At 43.7% G+C, this 14,357-nt stretch overlaps 1 protein-coding gene and 1 pseudogene across 1 annotated transcript; both read left to right on the plus strand.

The window, feature by feature from the left end:
* Nucleotides 1-142: 142 nt before the first annotated feature.
* On the plus strand, nt 143-1,215 carry LOC125525074 (uncharacterized protein At4g22758-like). Its single transcript, XM_087536789.1, has 2 exons — nt 143-580; nt 678-1,215. The coding sequence occupies exons 1-2, from the start codon at nt 283-285 to the stop codon at nt 803-805; spliced, it is 426 nt and encodes a 141-aa protein (XP_087392915.1). The 5' UTR covers nt 143-282; the 3' UTR covers nt 806-1,215.
* Nucleotides 1,216-10,350: 9,135 nt separating this feature from the next.
* LOC147957678 (uncharacterized) lies at nt 10,351-13,362 on the plus strand (annotated as a pseudogene).
* Nucleotides 13,363-14,357: the final 995 nt, after the last annotated feature.

Genomic DNA, 14,357 nt, shown 5'->3' on the forward strand with positions numbered 1-14,357 from the left:
GGCCTCGTACCGTTTGTACGTGCCTCTTCGCTCCCTCCACCTATCACGACCCAGCACCGATTCAGTCGTCGTCTTCTACCCTGCGACCGTGACCAATACCATATCGAATTTGCTCACTATCACTACCCACCACGTAGCCACGTACACAAAGCCTGTACATGCATATATACAAGTGGTCAGTGTCAGTGCAAACAACAGCCACTCTCTCGCGCCTTTAGAACCCACGAGTACGTACGCACCGTCGATCAACTTGATTGATTTCTCTCTCCGTCCCGGCCGGCCATGAGGAGCTCCGTGCACGTGCCTGCCGCGGTGGAGGCGCTGCTGGGCCACCCGGTGGCGGCCCTGTCGGAGAGGCCGGCGCCGCGGCTGACGCGGCTGCTGGTGAACGTGACGGTGGAGCAGAGCCTGTGGCCGGTGCACGTGCTGCTGGGCGCCGATGCTACGGTGGCCGACCTGGCACGCACCGCCGTCGCGATCTATGCCGCCGAGGGTCGCAGGCCGCCGCTCCCCGCTGACGACTGCGCCACTGACACGGCCGCGCGGTTCGAGCTGCATCTCTCCAAGTACACCCTCGACGGTAAGTAAGATCCAGGCCGCGTTGCGTACGCCTCTCTTCCAGTTTCTCCTTTAAACCTGCCCGGCCTCCTGAATTAATCAAGCTTCCGTTGATGCAGCTCTGGATCCGGGGACGAAGGTGGTGGACTTGGGCTCTCGCAACTTCTTCCTCTGCGCCCCCAGGTCGAGGCTGAGATCAGATCATCATCTGCTTCTTCGCTCATCACTGACATGTCTTGATGTCTGAAGGAATGTAGTGTGTGCCATGTAAAACGAGTTGGCATTTCGGCATATGTGGAGCATAACTGACGTCCGATATTTCTTTGGTTGATCGGTCTGCCAGATCCTCTGCATCAATATGTACGTAGTGTTAGCTTAGGTATACGTACAGTTCGGCCAAGGAACGATACATATAGATACATGTCCGGCGTATTTACGAGCTTGAGATATGTACGTGGCGACGTTGTATGTATACAGCTGCAAATTGCAGCGTACTCCCTTCGTAAAAGAAATATAAGACCGTTTAGATCACTATGGAGGGAGTATATGTATGTACATAGTGCCACGAAGGACCATCTTGTCCGTGAGGCACACGCAACTGAAGTGTTTAATCTGTGATGTTGATTATGTTTTGTGTTTCTTCCGAATTCTGATGACATCATTCAGCATAACAAGGACTTGTGACAGATATAGATGTAATCTCTATACCTGTCGTGGTACAGTGACAGAGGCTATCTTCATGTGACAGGGGCATAAAAAGTATGTATGGTGCAAATATATATTCAATGTAGATTCTAATGGTATTGATGTCATGTTGTGGATGTCAATCATTTTTTGTATAAACTTGATCTAAGTTTGACTTGAAACAAAGCTAATATGTAGCGTAAAACACAGAGGGAGTAGTTCGATAGGCTAGTTATAGTGGGAGTAACTTAGCTAGTAAATAACGCACCCCATGTAAATTTGCTTATGTGGCATGTAGTTAACGAGGAGAGAGAGGTTGTTAGTATCATTAAAATATGTTATCATAACATAGTGCTTCCCAAGAAAAAATGAGTCTACAGGCTATTAAATGAAGCTATATCACACTACTAGTACTATGATACTTTTCACTATGGAGCTAAATAGTACTCCCTCCGTCCGAAAATACTTGTCATCAAAATGAATAAAAGGGATGTATCTAAAACTAAACTACATCTAGATACATCTTCTTTTATCTATTTTGATGATAAGTATTTTTGGGTGAAGGGTATGTTACGCCCACTATGACCAACCTTACCAATCTGATGGCTCAGTTTCCAAGTTTCCACTGGTTGTTGGTTTCCACCACCATGAATCAATGTACTAGCCAATAGCACGACCTCCACAACATTCAACCATGCAGATCAATGGTTTATTAATTATTTATGCGGGAGCATGCATATTACTCGTCCAATAGTAAATTTATTTCTAGTGGTCTACAACACCCAAGACATAGCAGAAAAGCCGAACCAGAACATGTGCCTCTTCTGGCCAGAGAGGGAGTTAGAGGAGCACCATAGTTCAAAGAAGGAAGAAGGGGACTAATTAATAGCCAGCCACGATGTAATACAGCTCCATAGGAGTTTAGCCAAATGACAGTTTAAGAACACATGGTTGGTGCCCTCCCTAGCCCCACAAAGTTTACAAAAATCGGCCCGAGACCGTTACGCTTGCGAATCTGATACACCGTGGGAAGGCGGACACAAATGACCTGCCACATAAAGATTTTGATCTTAAGGGGGATTCTAGCACGCCAAACATCCTTGAATCTTGGGGAAGGAGAACTTCCAATAAATGTGAAATAGAGCGCACAGAAAAATGGCCCGAGGCCGAGTGATTAGGCTCACCCCAACATTCCATGCATGCTTGTGCTTTTATCACTTCTTTTGTAGTCGTCTTCCGGCATTTTTTTTAAACGCCTACCTTTTGCCATGATGGTGGGACCAAACCCAACACGTTTAGTATATTTTCTATGTTGCGCTTGAGTTCAACCCTCTATGTGGTTGAAGACATTAACGATTCGTTGATCTTTCGAAGAGAATCCACTTCTCCTCCTACAACTGAATAATGTTAAATATCCAGAGAGAGAGAGAGAGAGAGAGAGATGCTCAAGACACAACCCTGTGATTTGAAGTGAACAGGAACCGATAATCTTGAAAGGAATATAAAATATCCTAAAATAACATGTATAAGACAAGAAAATACACCACTTCATAGAGCTAATCCGGCCCATCAGTAATCAGAATCGTTACTCCGCTAAGGTCTAACGAAATTCAATTTGAACATCTTAGAATATCCTAGTTTCATTCATCTAGCCAACTTGAAGCAAACATATATGTGAATGGAATATACAATGTCTGCATGGCTCAATGTTTCATGGATGTCTAATTTTTCCAGGAGCAACACAAATAACTTTAGCACAAACTGGCTACGGATATTTAACAATCCAATTATCCTTGGTCTCTCGGCAACATTGATAAATATGGGTAAAACTTGAAGACTAATAACTAGCTTCAGTAGACCAAATCAATTCAGATGCTTTGGTATTATAGTTTGACGGAGAAAAACAATCTTGAACTGGAACCCCATTACTTACACGTGCAAGGCTACAAGGAGGATGGGGCATGGCGAGGGAGAGAGAGGAGTGGCAAGGCCATTGATCATGATCTCTCAAAGGCTAGTCAAAGCCAATGGAGGGCTACGGCACACGTGCCGTCGGGAAAAAAAACTCCAATACGACCATGTCTTTTCTCTTATCAAGTGAGACCAATCTAACAGCACTGTAGTTTTCTTCTTTCCTGATTATCTTTCTTCTATTATCACGCATCCACAGTCAGTTGAAGAGCACCATCGTTCTCGAATGCCAATAGGATCAAGGCGATGCTGAGTGCAAAAGTGCATGAGTAGAAACATGTGCTCAGATGAGCTGCAAATACATGTAGCCGAAGAGAAGCCCAGAACACATGCACCATAGCTAGGTGTACCACATCCATGTTGCAACAATGTCCTTGGCTAGCAGAGACTGATAGAATCCTCATTCTCATAGTTCGCAGCAAGTCTCAATGCAAAAAAAAATGTGTGACAGGCGTGGCCGTCTGCAAGAGCGCACGAGTATTACCGGCCATGGCGGCGGACACATCGTATCTGTTTGACGAATAATTGGTTGATGATTGGGCCAACAGCTATCTCGTGGGCAAGTTTCATATCACGGGTGAATGATTTCTACAAACGTGATTGATTCTGATTTCTGTAGATCTGGCACTGGTTTTGACAATAGAACTGCAGTAAGAAAATTGGGAAAAAAGAGATTGCTATGCTTTGAGATATGTGTGGTCAAGTGGCATCTTTTGGACCGAGTCTCTCTTGACGAGAGGGACGACCTGATCGTATAAGATTTTTCTCCCATGCCATTGGAGCACGATGGCTCACGGTCGATAGAGAGCAAGTCTCCATCTCGCCACAATGTCGAAGACAAAGAGGTCATGGTGACAGACGAGTAATATATATGCACCCACATGCACAAATAGATAAGCATGTCAATGTAGAGAATTATGGATGTGATCTTCATCCATGCGTTTGATGTAGACAATGTCAAAGACATACGAGTACTATATGGTAGCATGTGCTACACAACATTCAATCATGCAAATTAATAGCTTATTAATTGTGCATGTGGGTGCATATATATTACTCGTCTGTCTTCACCCCAGAAGAATCATGGTCTGTTAGCTGACACACACTTTTGTATCTATCATATCAAACAGTCATGGATGGGAAAGGCCAATGGTAGTAGTATGAATCTAGATGAGACGTGATAGAAAGATTATGCAACGGATTAGTAGTAGGGAATAGGAGACATCGGGAATCAGAGCACGGGTTTTGCTTCACCTCACATGCTCTAATGTATCCTTAGGATTAGGGACACTTCCCTATTTGGTCCCAAACACACAATGCACGTGGGGCTTCATTACCGGTAGGTGCCGCAAGAGAGATTCAAGGGAACAAACTCCACCACTTGCTATGCTCGAGAGTGTAGTTAAGTACTCCCTCCATTCCTTTATCTAAGGTGTATTATTTTCAGCATGTTAACCAAGGCACATGATTATGGACTATTTAGGACGAAATTACCCTTGTCTAATTCGTAGATTAGCGGCAAGTAAATCATTTAGGCTAGGAAAGAAAGAGATACACGCAATCGAGAGAGAGATAATTTCCTTTTCTTTCTCTATAAAGAGAGATACATGCAATCAGGGGAAAGATACTTTCCTTTTTCTAGAGGGCCAAGATCGGAATTTCGAGGAATTAGAACAAATGCACCTTACATTGTGGAATTTTATTAAAAAACAAATACACCTTATATAAAGGAACGGAGGGAGTAATTAATTCATGCACATGCAGCTTTGCATATACTGGCAATTGTATTGAAGACTTCCAAAAAGAACTGCTCAGATTAATCCCTCACCGAAGCAAATCGCAATAGGTGGGTTGATAAGATCTGGCCCCATGGCCATATGGTATCGTGCTGGCAACTCCGCAACAGTAGAAGCTAGTTAGCAAGATCTCTTGCTTGCATAATTGAGAAGGTGGCTCAATAGTGGACCTTGGCCATCATTGACAATAGGAGACACTGGCTTATTTAGAAACATCTGATGCAATTCATAAATAAAAGGTTGCTTTCCTTCTTCATAAGCGGAGCCATATACAGTTGTGATCGCAGTGACCAAGTTATTCTGTTTTTAACTATTCTAGTGATATTTCTCCAAAAGAAAACTATTCTAGTAACAAAGAAGGTTTTGATCTCCCAGCTAATTGTTTCTAGCACATAAATATGAACTCCAACCAAAATGCCACATTGTATTCCTTGGGATCTCCAGGTTATGCTAGATGGGAAGGTGTTTTGCTTTGCCCACTATATACTCATTCATGTCAATTCTTGTGCTTTGTCTTTTTTTTAGGACAAGGGCTCTGGGAGAGCCTAACTTTGAATTAACAAATCCATCAACCAAATAGGATTGCATCGAACAAACAAAGGAACCGGAGGAAAAAGAAACAACAAGATGATACATGATGCTGTGTAAAAAGCTAACAGGCTACGACAAACTACTAGCAAAGATATGGAAACTAAAGCGCGAATGCAGCTGGAAGCCAGAGAAGCCCCCTGAAGCGAGCAGAGCACCACACAGGACACCAACACAAGCTGGGGAAGAAACATTCAGTAGCTGGAGGAGCGCCCTTGTTAGCTCCATGAGCTTTGGCCGTCGATGTCAACCTCCTCCACCTCAGACACTGTGGGACACCCCACGGACACTCCATATCTTCGCCTTTTTATTTTCCTTCTTTCAAAGCACCATCTTCCAGCAAAGCTCTCCACTGAGCTCAAGTTTGTCAAGGTACCCATGTGGGCATTGAGTTTTGTGGTAATTGCGCCAATTTGTTGGGCTCAATCTGACTTATAAAAGCTGGCCCTGCACAATAGTAAATTTCTTTATAACCGGGCATCTGCCTTCCCCACTAAATTTTCAACGAAAACAACAAAATTCTTGCAACATAGCAAAAGGACATGTCGAAGGGAAAGAAAACAACAACGTTCCCAGTACTTGGAGCTCAGTCGAAGTCCGGGACAAGCTAGCCTACCTGCCCATTTGTCAGTTAGGCGACCGATCATGGGCCGTTTCCACAGTAGACTCAGTTCGAGTCTCGGGAAGACGTGGACGTATATTCATTGTCCCGGCCGCCGTGCCCCCGGCCATCCAGCACGTTCCCCCCGACCGTAGCACGTAACGACCACCAATCACGGCGTAGCCAGAGTCAGACAGCGCATCCCCCCGGTTGAGCTCCATCATGGCCGTCGTGCATGCCATAATCCCATCGTGTGCGCGTCAGCGGGTCCGCGGGGCTGGGTCACGGCGGTGTGCGTGTGTGTAGCGTATGTGCGCAGGTGTGTATGGCGTGGTGGTAGAGCCACGTGAGCTAGCTAGGCAGGTGGATTAGCATTATGCTGCGGGCGGCCGCGGTGTGCGTGTTGGTGCGAGATGTGTGCGCGGCCGAAGCGCTCGCGTCAAGCATCTGAGTGTGGCGTGCATGTAGCTATCCAGTACTTAGTTCGTGGGCTCGTTAGCTGAACTCCAGGTCGTGTTGGTTATGCATGTATGCGTGAGACTACTTAAAGACTTGTAAGCTGGTTGCTTTGGCAAGGTGAATACAAGTGAGAAAAGGGCTGTATGCGCGGCCGGAAAAATTCGGTGTTTCTTCTACCTTCGTCCGGTGAGAATGAGGGTTGCGGCAACGACAAGGCCAACACAGAGATCAGATCAGCATCTGCCTCTTCACTCAGCACTGCCATGTCTTGATACCTGAGAGAGAGAGAGTAGTGCTGTAAAAATGGTGGTGAGAAGTTAGAACCCGACGTCTCGATCCATGTATGGTCGTGTACAGTGTAACTAACGTCCGATCCTCTGGATCAGCACGTAGTGTTAGGTTAGGTACGGTTTGGCAAAGACACGATACATATACGAACAGGTGATGCTGTACTAACTAAGACAACTCGAGTCATGCATAACCTATAGACATGTATCCTCACAAAAACAAAACCAGACTAGTCCTAGTTAGCAGAGCTCATGCATAACCTATAGTCATGTACCCTCACAAAAACAAAACCTATTCATGTAGATCTTAATAGGATGGTTCAGTAACTTAGTATCATGTTTTTTTCATTGCAAATTTTTGTAGATAGCTTACCAAGCTGATCGCTTGGTGTAACTTAGTACCATGTTAGTAAGTGCAAATTCACCGTTGTCGTCTTGCTCGTGTTGTTGAAGAGTACATGTCTTGGTAAGCCGGCTTTTTCCTATTTCAATTATGTTTTCCTGAATCAAGGGAGTCAGAGAGGCACCCAAGGTCCATTGAGTCTCTTCCAGTGAAAAATATATGTTTGTTCAGTTGTTCATTTGCCGACTAGCCGAGTGCGACCAAGATTCAGTTCATAAAGTATGTATGATCCTAAGGGATCGACGATTTTCTTTATGCTATCCGTGCACATTTGACGAGCTTGCGCATGTTGCGATGTTTATTACACGTGACACTCCATTCCGTGTTGGTTCACATGACCCTATCCTCTTGTTCCAATAGAGGTTACTCGTACTTTCAAAACATCAACTAGAAACAAAGAGAAAATATTGTCGTATAACATTCTAGGGAGCCCTAGAATGTGATGCGAGCCCTGCTGCAGTGAGTAATGGTGGTGCTGGTTATAAGTAATGGTGGTGCCATTTAGTCCTAGGACACACGACATACTTGTAGGTACCAACTCTAGGACTAGTCTGGTTCCATAAAAAGAAGATGCATTCCAGCATGTAGGACACAAGACACTCCCGATCACTTGGGTTAGAATACTATATTGTGTTGTGTGTGGGTATGTATACCACTCCATCGATCCTCCTCCAAACATGTGGTAGCATAACTCTACAAGGTGGCACCCTTTTGTGCTCTTTACAATTAGGGCACCTTTGAAGAATAGAGAAAAGCTAGTGGCCTCGATAGTTGAAAAAATTAGGAATAGGAGGCAGCAGGAACGGGAGGGCGCCTTCATTCAAAAAGTAGTGTTGGGATCAAGGTGAATGATGACATGAACCATTATTTCCATATGCATAAGGGCTTACGACAGGGGGATCCGATGTCTGCTGTCCTTTTCAACATTGTGGCAGATATGTTGACAGTTCTTATCAGTCGGGCTAAAGAAAACGGCCATGTAGGAGGATTTGTTCCGCATCTTCTGGATGGGGCGTGTCCATTCTACAATACGTGGATGATACGATTATTTTCATGGAGCATGATCTCGCAAAAGCTCAAAATATGAAGCTAGTGCTTTGTCTTTTTGAACAACTGTCAGGTCTAAAAATCAACTTTAACAAGAGCAAACTGTTCTGTTTTGGGAGGGCCAAAGAGGAACATGACGCGTGCAAACAGTTGTTCGGCTGTGAAATAGGATCCCTACCGTTCAGTTACCTAAGTATCCCTATTCACCATCGTAAACTTTGGAATAAGTAATGGAAATACATTGAAGATCGATATGAAAAGAGGCTAAGCTGCTGGAAGGGCAAGCTTATGTCCTATGGGGGTCGGCTTGTGTTGATAAACTCGGTTTTGACTAGCTTTCCGATGTCCCTTTTGTCTTTCTTTGAGGTTCCCGTATGGGATATTATTTTGACCAATCTCATTTTTTTCTGGCAATCGGATGAAGTTAAGATGAAATATCGATTGACTAGATGGGATATTATTTGCAGACCAGAAGACCAAGGTGGGTTAGGGCTGAGAATTTAGAAGTTAAAAACGAATGCCTACTTAGCGAATAACTGTTTAGGTTGTCTATGGAAACTGAGGGTACGTAGGTACAGATTTTGCGTAACAAGTACCTACAATCGAAGACATTGGCTCCGATTACTGTTAGACCAAATGATTCACCTTTCTGGAAGAGGTTATTGAAGATAAAAGATACTTTTTTCAGAAGGTGAAATTTATCATTGGTAACGGTACTACTACAAGGTTCTAGGAGGATACATGACTAGGGGAGACGCCTTTGGCCACACAATATTCTACGTTATATAATATTGTACAATGTAAGGAGGCATATATGTGTTGCTACAGTATTTCAAACGACCGCTTTGAATATTCAATGCAAGAGGTCCCTGGTGGGGGAGTGTTGGACCTCATGGTTACACTTGGTGCGCAGGTTGATGAACGTTTAACTTTCGAACCAGCTGGATGCTATCCAATGGAAATTTACTAAGAATGGGAGCTTCTCGATGAAGTCTATGTACTTGGACCTAATTAATTCGGGGTCAATCCCAAAATCACTTCATATTTGGAAAATTAAAGTTGCGCCAAGGATTGAAATGTTCATGTGGTTTGTCCATAAAGAAGTGATCTTAACCAAGGATAACTTACTCAAAGGAAGATGGGTAGGTAGTCCTAGATGTTGTTTTTGAGGTCAGGATGAAAGTATATGACACCTCTTTCTCGAGTGTCCGCTAGCTAAATTACTATGGCGAACGATTCATATAGCCTTTAACGTTACTCCACCCACTAGCATTAACACGTTATTTAGGATGTGGCTAGATGGTGTGGAAATCAGGGGCGGAGCTACGGGGGGACAAGCGGGGGCCAGCCCCCCCCCCCCCCCCCCCCAACGTGCGCGTCGAACCAACATTGTATAGCATAATTTTTGTTTGATCAGGACTAGTTAGAACTAATTAGCCCCCCCCCCCCCAACGGTGATCTCAAGCCCAGTAGCATATGTTTAGCCCACTAGCCCAACACAGAAGACAAAGAGGCAGGCAGGCCTGAGGTCTCCTAGACTCCTACAGAATAGGAATCGATCGACGCACGCAGTCACGCACGCACAACAGACGAGACGCATCTCTCGGTCTCTCCCTCTCCCTCGTCCCTCCTGGCTCCTGCCGTCCTCTGTCCTGCGACTCCAATCAGCGCCGGCCAGGCCTGGCGCCGGCTCCAGCGGCGCAGACGGCCGAACCTGCAAGTGAGTCTTCTTTAATTCATGCTATGCAATTTATATGCCGGCGAACTGATCCGTACTACAGAAATTCTTGAGTTAGGTACTTAGGTTAAATGGGATCAGGGAAATTAGGGGAACTAATATCTTGTTTATCCTCACAAACATGTACTACAAATTAGGCATGACACAAATTAGGCCTGCTCTTTTGTTTGGATTTATTGTCTGTTGTCACCGATCTGTATTTTTGTGTTTGTGTAGTCATGAAGAGGAAGACAATACTTTCTTTTTTTGAGAAGGTTGGATCAAGCTCATGCCCTGGCTCCCAACCTGAACCTACTGCTATCGATGTTGATGATTCCAACACAGCCGAACAAGGACAAAGTAGTGGACAGAGTAACACTCACACTCTTGATCAGAATATTTCAGCATCTGTAGAAGGTCCACAGCAAGAGACAGTTGTAACAACAGAAACATATTATATTAGAGACCCCGGCAAACGTCTTCAAATTTGGCAACTCCCTCCTGCCAAGCAAGATGAAGCTCAGCGTTTTTATATATCTGAGGGCGCATATCAACCGATCCTACAACCAGAGGAATACCCATTTGCTGGAACGGGTACTCATCGCCGTCGATTCCAGAAAGATTGGTTTACACACCATTTTTGGTTAGAGTATTCAACTGACACACATAAGGCATACTGCTTGCCTTGTTTCCTCTTTTCCAAAAAGCCAATTGGAAGGTGTGGCTCAGATACATTCATAGTCAAGGGATTTCAAAATTGGAAAAATGTCAATAATGGGAAAGAATGTGCTTTTCTAACTCACATGGGTCGTGGTCCTAACTCAGCTCATAACTTTGCTGTTAGATGTTTTGAAAATCTTAAGAATAGCATGTCTCGTATAGACAAGGTAATGGTGAAGCAATGTGAGAAAAGAGTGGCAGATGCGAGACTAAGACTCAAGACTACAATTGATGCCATCAGGTAAGCATGATTTCTATATCTATTATGTTCCAAGTGGACTTGTTACTTGTAAATTCTATACTAAGCAATTGTTGCATCTACAGGTGGTTAGCATTTCAAGCGTGTCCCTTTAGAGGCCATGATGAATATCCGGGATCTAAAAACCGAGGTAATTTTATTGAGATGCTCAAGATTCTGGCGTCGTATAATAAAGAGGTCAATGAAGTGGTGTTAGAAAATGCTCCAAGAAATGCAAAGTACACTTGCGGAGAAGTCCAGAAAGAAATTGTAAGCATAATTGCTCGTAAAGTGCAGAAATCAATTAAAGAAGAAATTGGCAATCGCAAGTTTTGTATAATGGTTGATGAAGCTAGGGATGAATCCAAAAAAGAGCAGATGGCGGTCGTTATTAGATTTGCCAATGAAGAATCAATTATTACAGAGCGCTTTCTTGATGTAGTGCATGTTAAAGATAGTGCTGCAACAACTCTCAAAGACAAGATACTTGTTGTTCTAGCTTTCAATAACCTGAATGTGCAAGATATCAGGGGCCAAGCATATGATGGGGCTAGCAACATGAGGGGAGAGTGGAATGGATTGAAGGCTCTTATTCTTCGGGAGTGTCCGTATGCATACTACATTCATTGTATGGCTCATCAGCTGCAGTTAGCTCTTGTTGCAGCATCCAGAGAGGTGCATGAGCTACACAACTTCTTTCAGCATGCAAACTTTATAGTCAATGTTGTTAGTGCTTCTTCCAAACTCAACGATGAATTGCTAGCAAACCAGGCAGCTCAAATTGAACAAGAGATCGAACTAGGAGAACTTGATACTGGCCGAGGGGCAAATCAGTTAGGCTCTTTACAAAGAGCAGGAGACACTAGATGGAGCTCCCACTATAAATCAATCCAAAGCTTAAGAAAGCTGTTTGCTGATTCTGTTTCTGTTTTAAGAAGTATAGCAAGTGATCGTTCGGTCTCACAATTTTCTCGAGGAGATGCTGTTGGTGCTCTTAGAATTCTCATCTCATTTGATTTTGTGTTTATTCTGCATCTAATGGAAAAAATCATGAAGATCACTGATGTGTTGTGTGTAAGACTGCAAACTAAATCTTTGGATATTTTGAATGCTTGGATTGTGTGTCCAACACAAAGGTGCTGCTTGCTGACTTGAGAGAAAATGGTTGGGAATCTCTTCTTGAAGAGGTTAATTCTTTTTGCCTGAAGCACGAGATTGATATTCCGGATTTTAATCGCAAGTATGCACCTTTTCCCAACTCTGTACTTAAGATTATGTTACATATTTATTACCTAGTGAAACTAATTCCTATGTATATTATTATTAGGTACGTTGATGTGACCAAATCCAGAAACAAGCATGACAACACCACAACACTCCATCACTACAAAATGGATGTATTTAATGTTGCCATAGACCAACAATTGACAGAGTTAGATGATCGTTTCAGTCTTCAAGCGATAGAGCTTTTAAGCCTTTGTGCATCATTGGATCCAAGACATGACACATTTGACAGATCAAAAATATGCATGCTAGTTGAAAAATTATATCCTGCAGATTTTTCTTCTCAAGAAAGAGCTAAGTTGGAGTGCCAGCTACCACATTTTCAACTTGACACATGCAACCATCAAGAACTGAAAATGTTACCATCACTTGCAGCTTTGGCACATGGTCTGGTCAAAACAGGTAAATCATCTATGTATCCAATGGTCGACAGGTTATTACGATTAGTAATAACTCTCCCGGTGTCGACTGCAACAGCAGAGAGAGCATTTTCAGCTATGAAACTTGTCAAGACTCGTCTTCGAAGTACAATGGGTAATGATTTTCTTCGACATTGTATGATAATCTACATCGAGAAGGATGTAGCGTCAAAGTTTAGTTCTGATGAAATTATAGACATATTTGATCTTCTTGGTTGTCGCAAAGCCGATTTCAAACTAATAGAGATGTAACTTCTTTGCATTGTTTGATTGACCGTATGGTCTGTACCGAACCATGAATTGCGTTGCCCCCCCCCCCCTCCCCCACAACCTCAAATCCTGGCTCCGCCCTTGGTGGAAATTCATATTGTGAGACACATTCGGCTTGGGATATGTGCACTCTTGCGGGCTATATGGAACTGCAAAAATGATATAATTTTTAACCGGATAAACTTTACTAACTTTTTGCAGGTTATTTACCGGGCTACTGCTTGCATCCATATGTTGTCGCCACTCACTCCTGCGGATTCCAGGGGACTTTTGGATACTGGGTGCAACCGGTTGGAGATGGCAGCACGGGCTATCTTTAACCGATTTCGATGGCGAGCTCATAATAGGCTAGGTGTATAGGCATCGTAGCCTATTTTTCGCCGGATGTGGCATCTTTGACTTTTGCTTTTTACTTCAATTTGGCTCCTTTTGTGAGCGTTCTTCGGAGCTCATACTTGGTTTACGTTCGTTCGTTTAATAAAATGGCTGCATACATCTTTCTGATGCAGAGGCTGAAGGCATTCCTCCTTTTCAAAAATAAAAAAAATGCAAGAACGAGAGGACATTTGCTAATAGTAGCTAATGGCCAGACGCGATTTGAGTCTGCCCTCGTTCCTCTGATGCTAGTATAGTGCATGTCTGACTGACATACTGGTAGCGTCTCGCCACACATGTTCACTTATTAACTGAAATCCTATGACGGACGGTTCATATTGCTTTTAATATTATTCCACCGACTTCGGTCAATGCTTTATTTGAGACATGGCTTAATGGGGTTGAGCCTGAATTAGGAAGACATATTCGGGTTGGAGTTTGCGCTTTGTTATGGACTATCTGGAATTGCAGAAATGATTTGGTTTTTAACAGAACATCACGGATTCATTTTTTGCAGGTTATTTTCCGAGCTACGACACTGATCCGTTCGTGGTCGCTACTCACTCCGATGGAGGCCAGGGAGCATTTGGTTACTGGATCTATCCGTTGGGAGATGGTAGCTCGGGATATCTTCAACCGGTTTGGATGGCGGTCATGTAATAGGATAGGCAATTAGTTTCCCTATCTATTTTTAGCCAGCCGGTTGTGGCATCTTTTTCGGGCTAGTTTGTGTATCTAGCCGTCTGTCGCTCTGTGTGAGCTGCATTTATCCTTTGCTTTTTGTTTGGCTGGAGACTGTGGAACCTTGTTGGCACCTTTTGTTATTTGGTTAATAAGATGGCCGTATGCATCGTTCTGATGCAGAGGCCGGGGAGATCCTCCTTTTCGAAAAAAAAATTAACTGAAATCCTACTGGAATGTAATGACAAGCTGAACTAGG

This window comes from Triticum urartu, chromosome 7A (assembly GCF_056163025.1).
Source record: "Triticum urartu cultivar PI428250 chromosome 7A, HENAU_Tu73, whole genome shotgun sequence".
Lineage (NCBI taxonomy): Eukaryota > Viridiplantae > Streptophyta > Magnoliopsida > Poales > Poaceae > Triticum > Triticum urartu.

What these genes read in the sequence shown, in the direction of transcription:
- LOC125525074 (XM_087536789.1), top strand. Translation starts at nt 283, where the DNA reads ATGAGGAGCTCCGTGCACGTGCCTGCCGCGGTGGAGGCGCTGCTGGGC. An exon ending in CTCCAAGTACACCCTCGACG is followed by an intron (nt 581 to 677) that starts GTAAGTAAGATC and finishes CCGTTGATGCAG; the next exon opens with CTCTGGATCCGGGGACGAAG.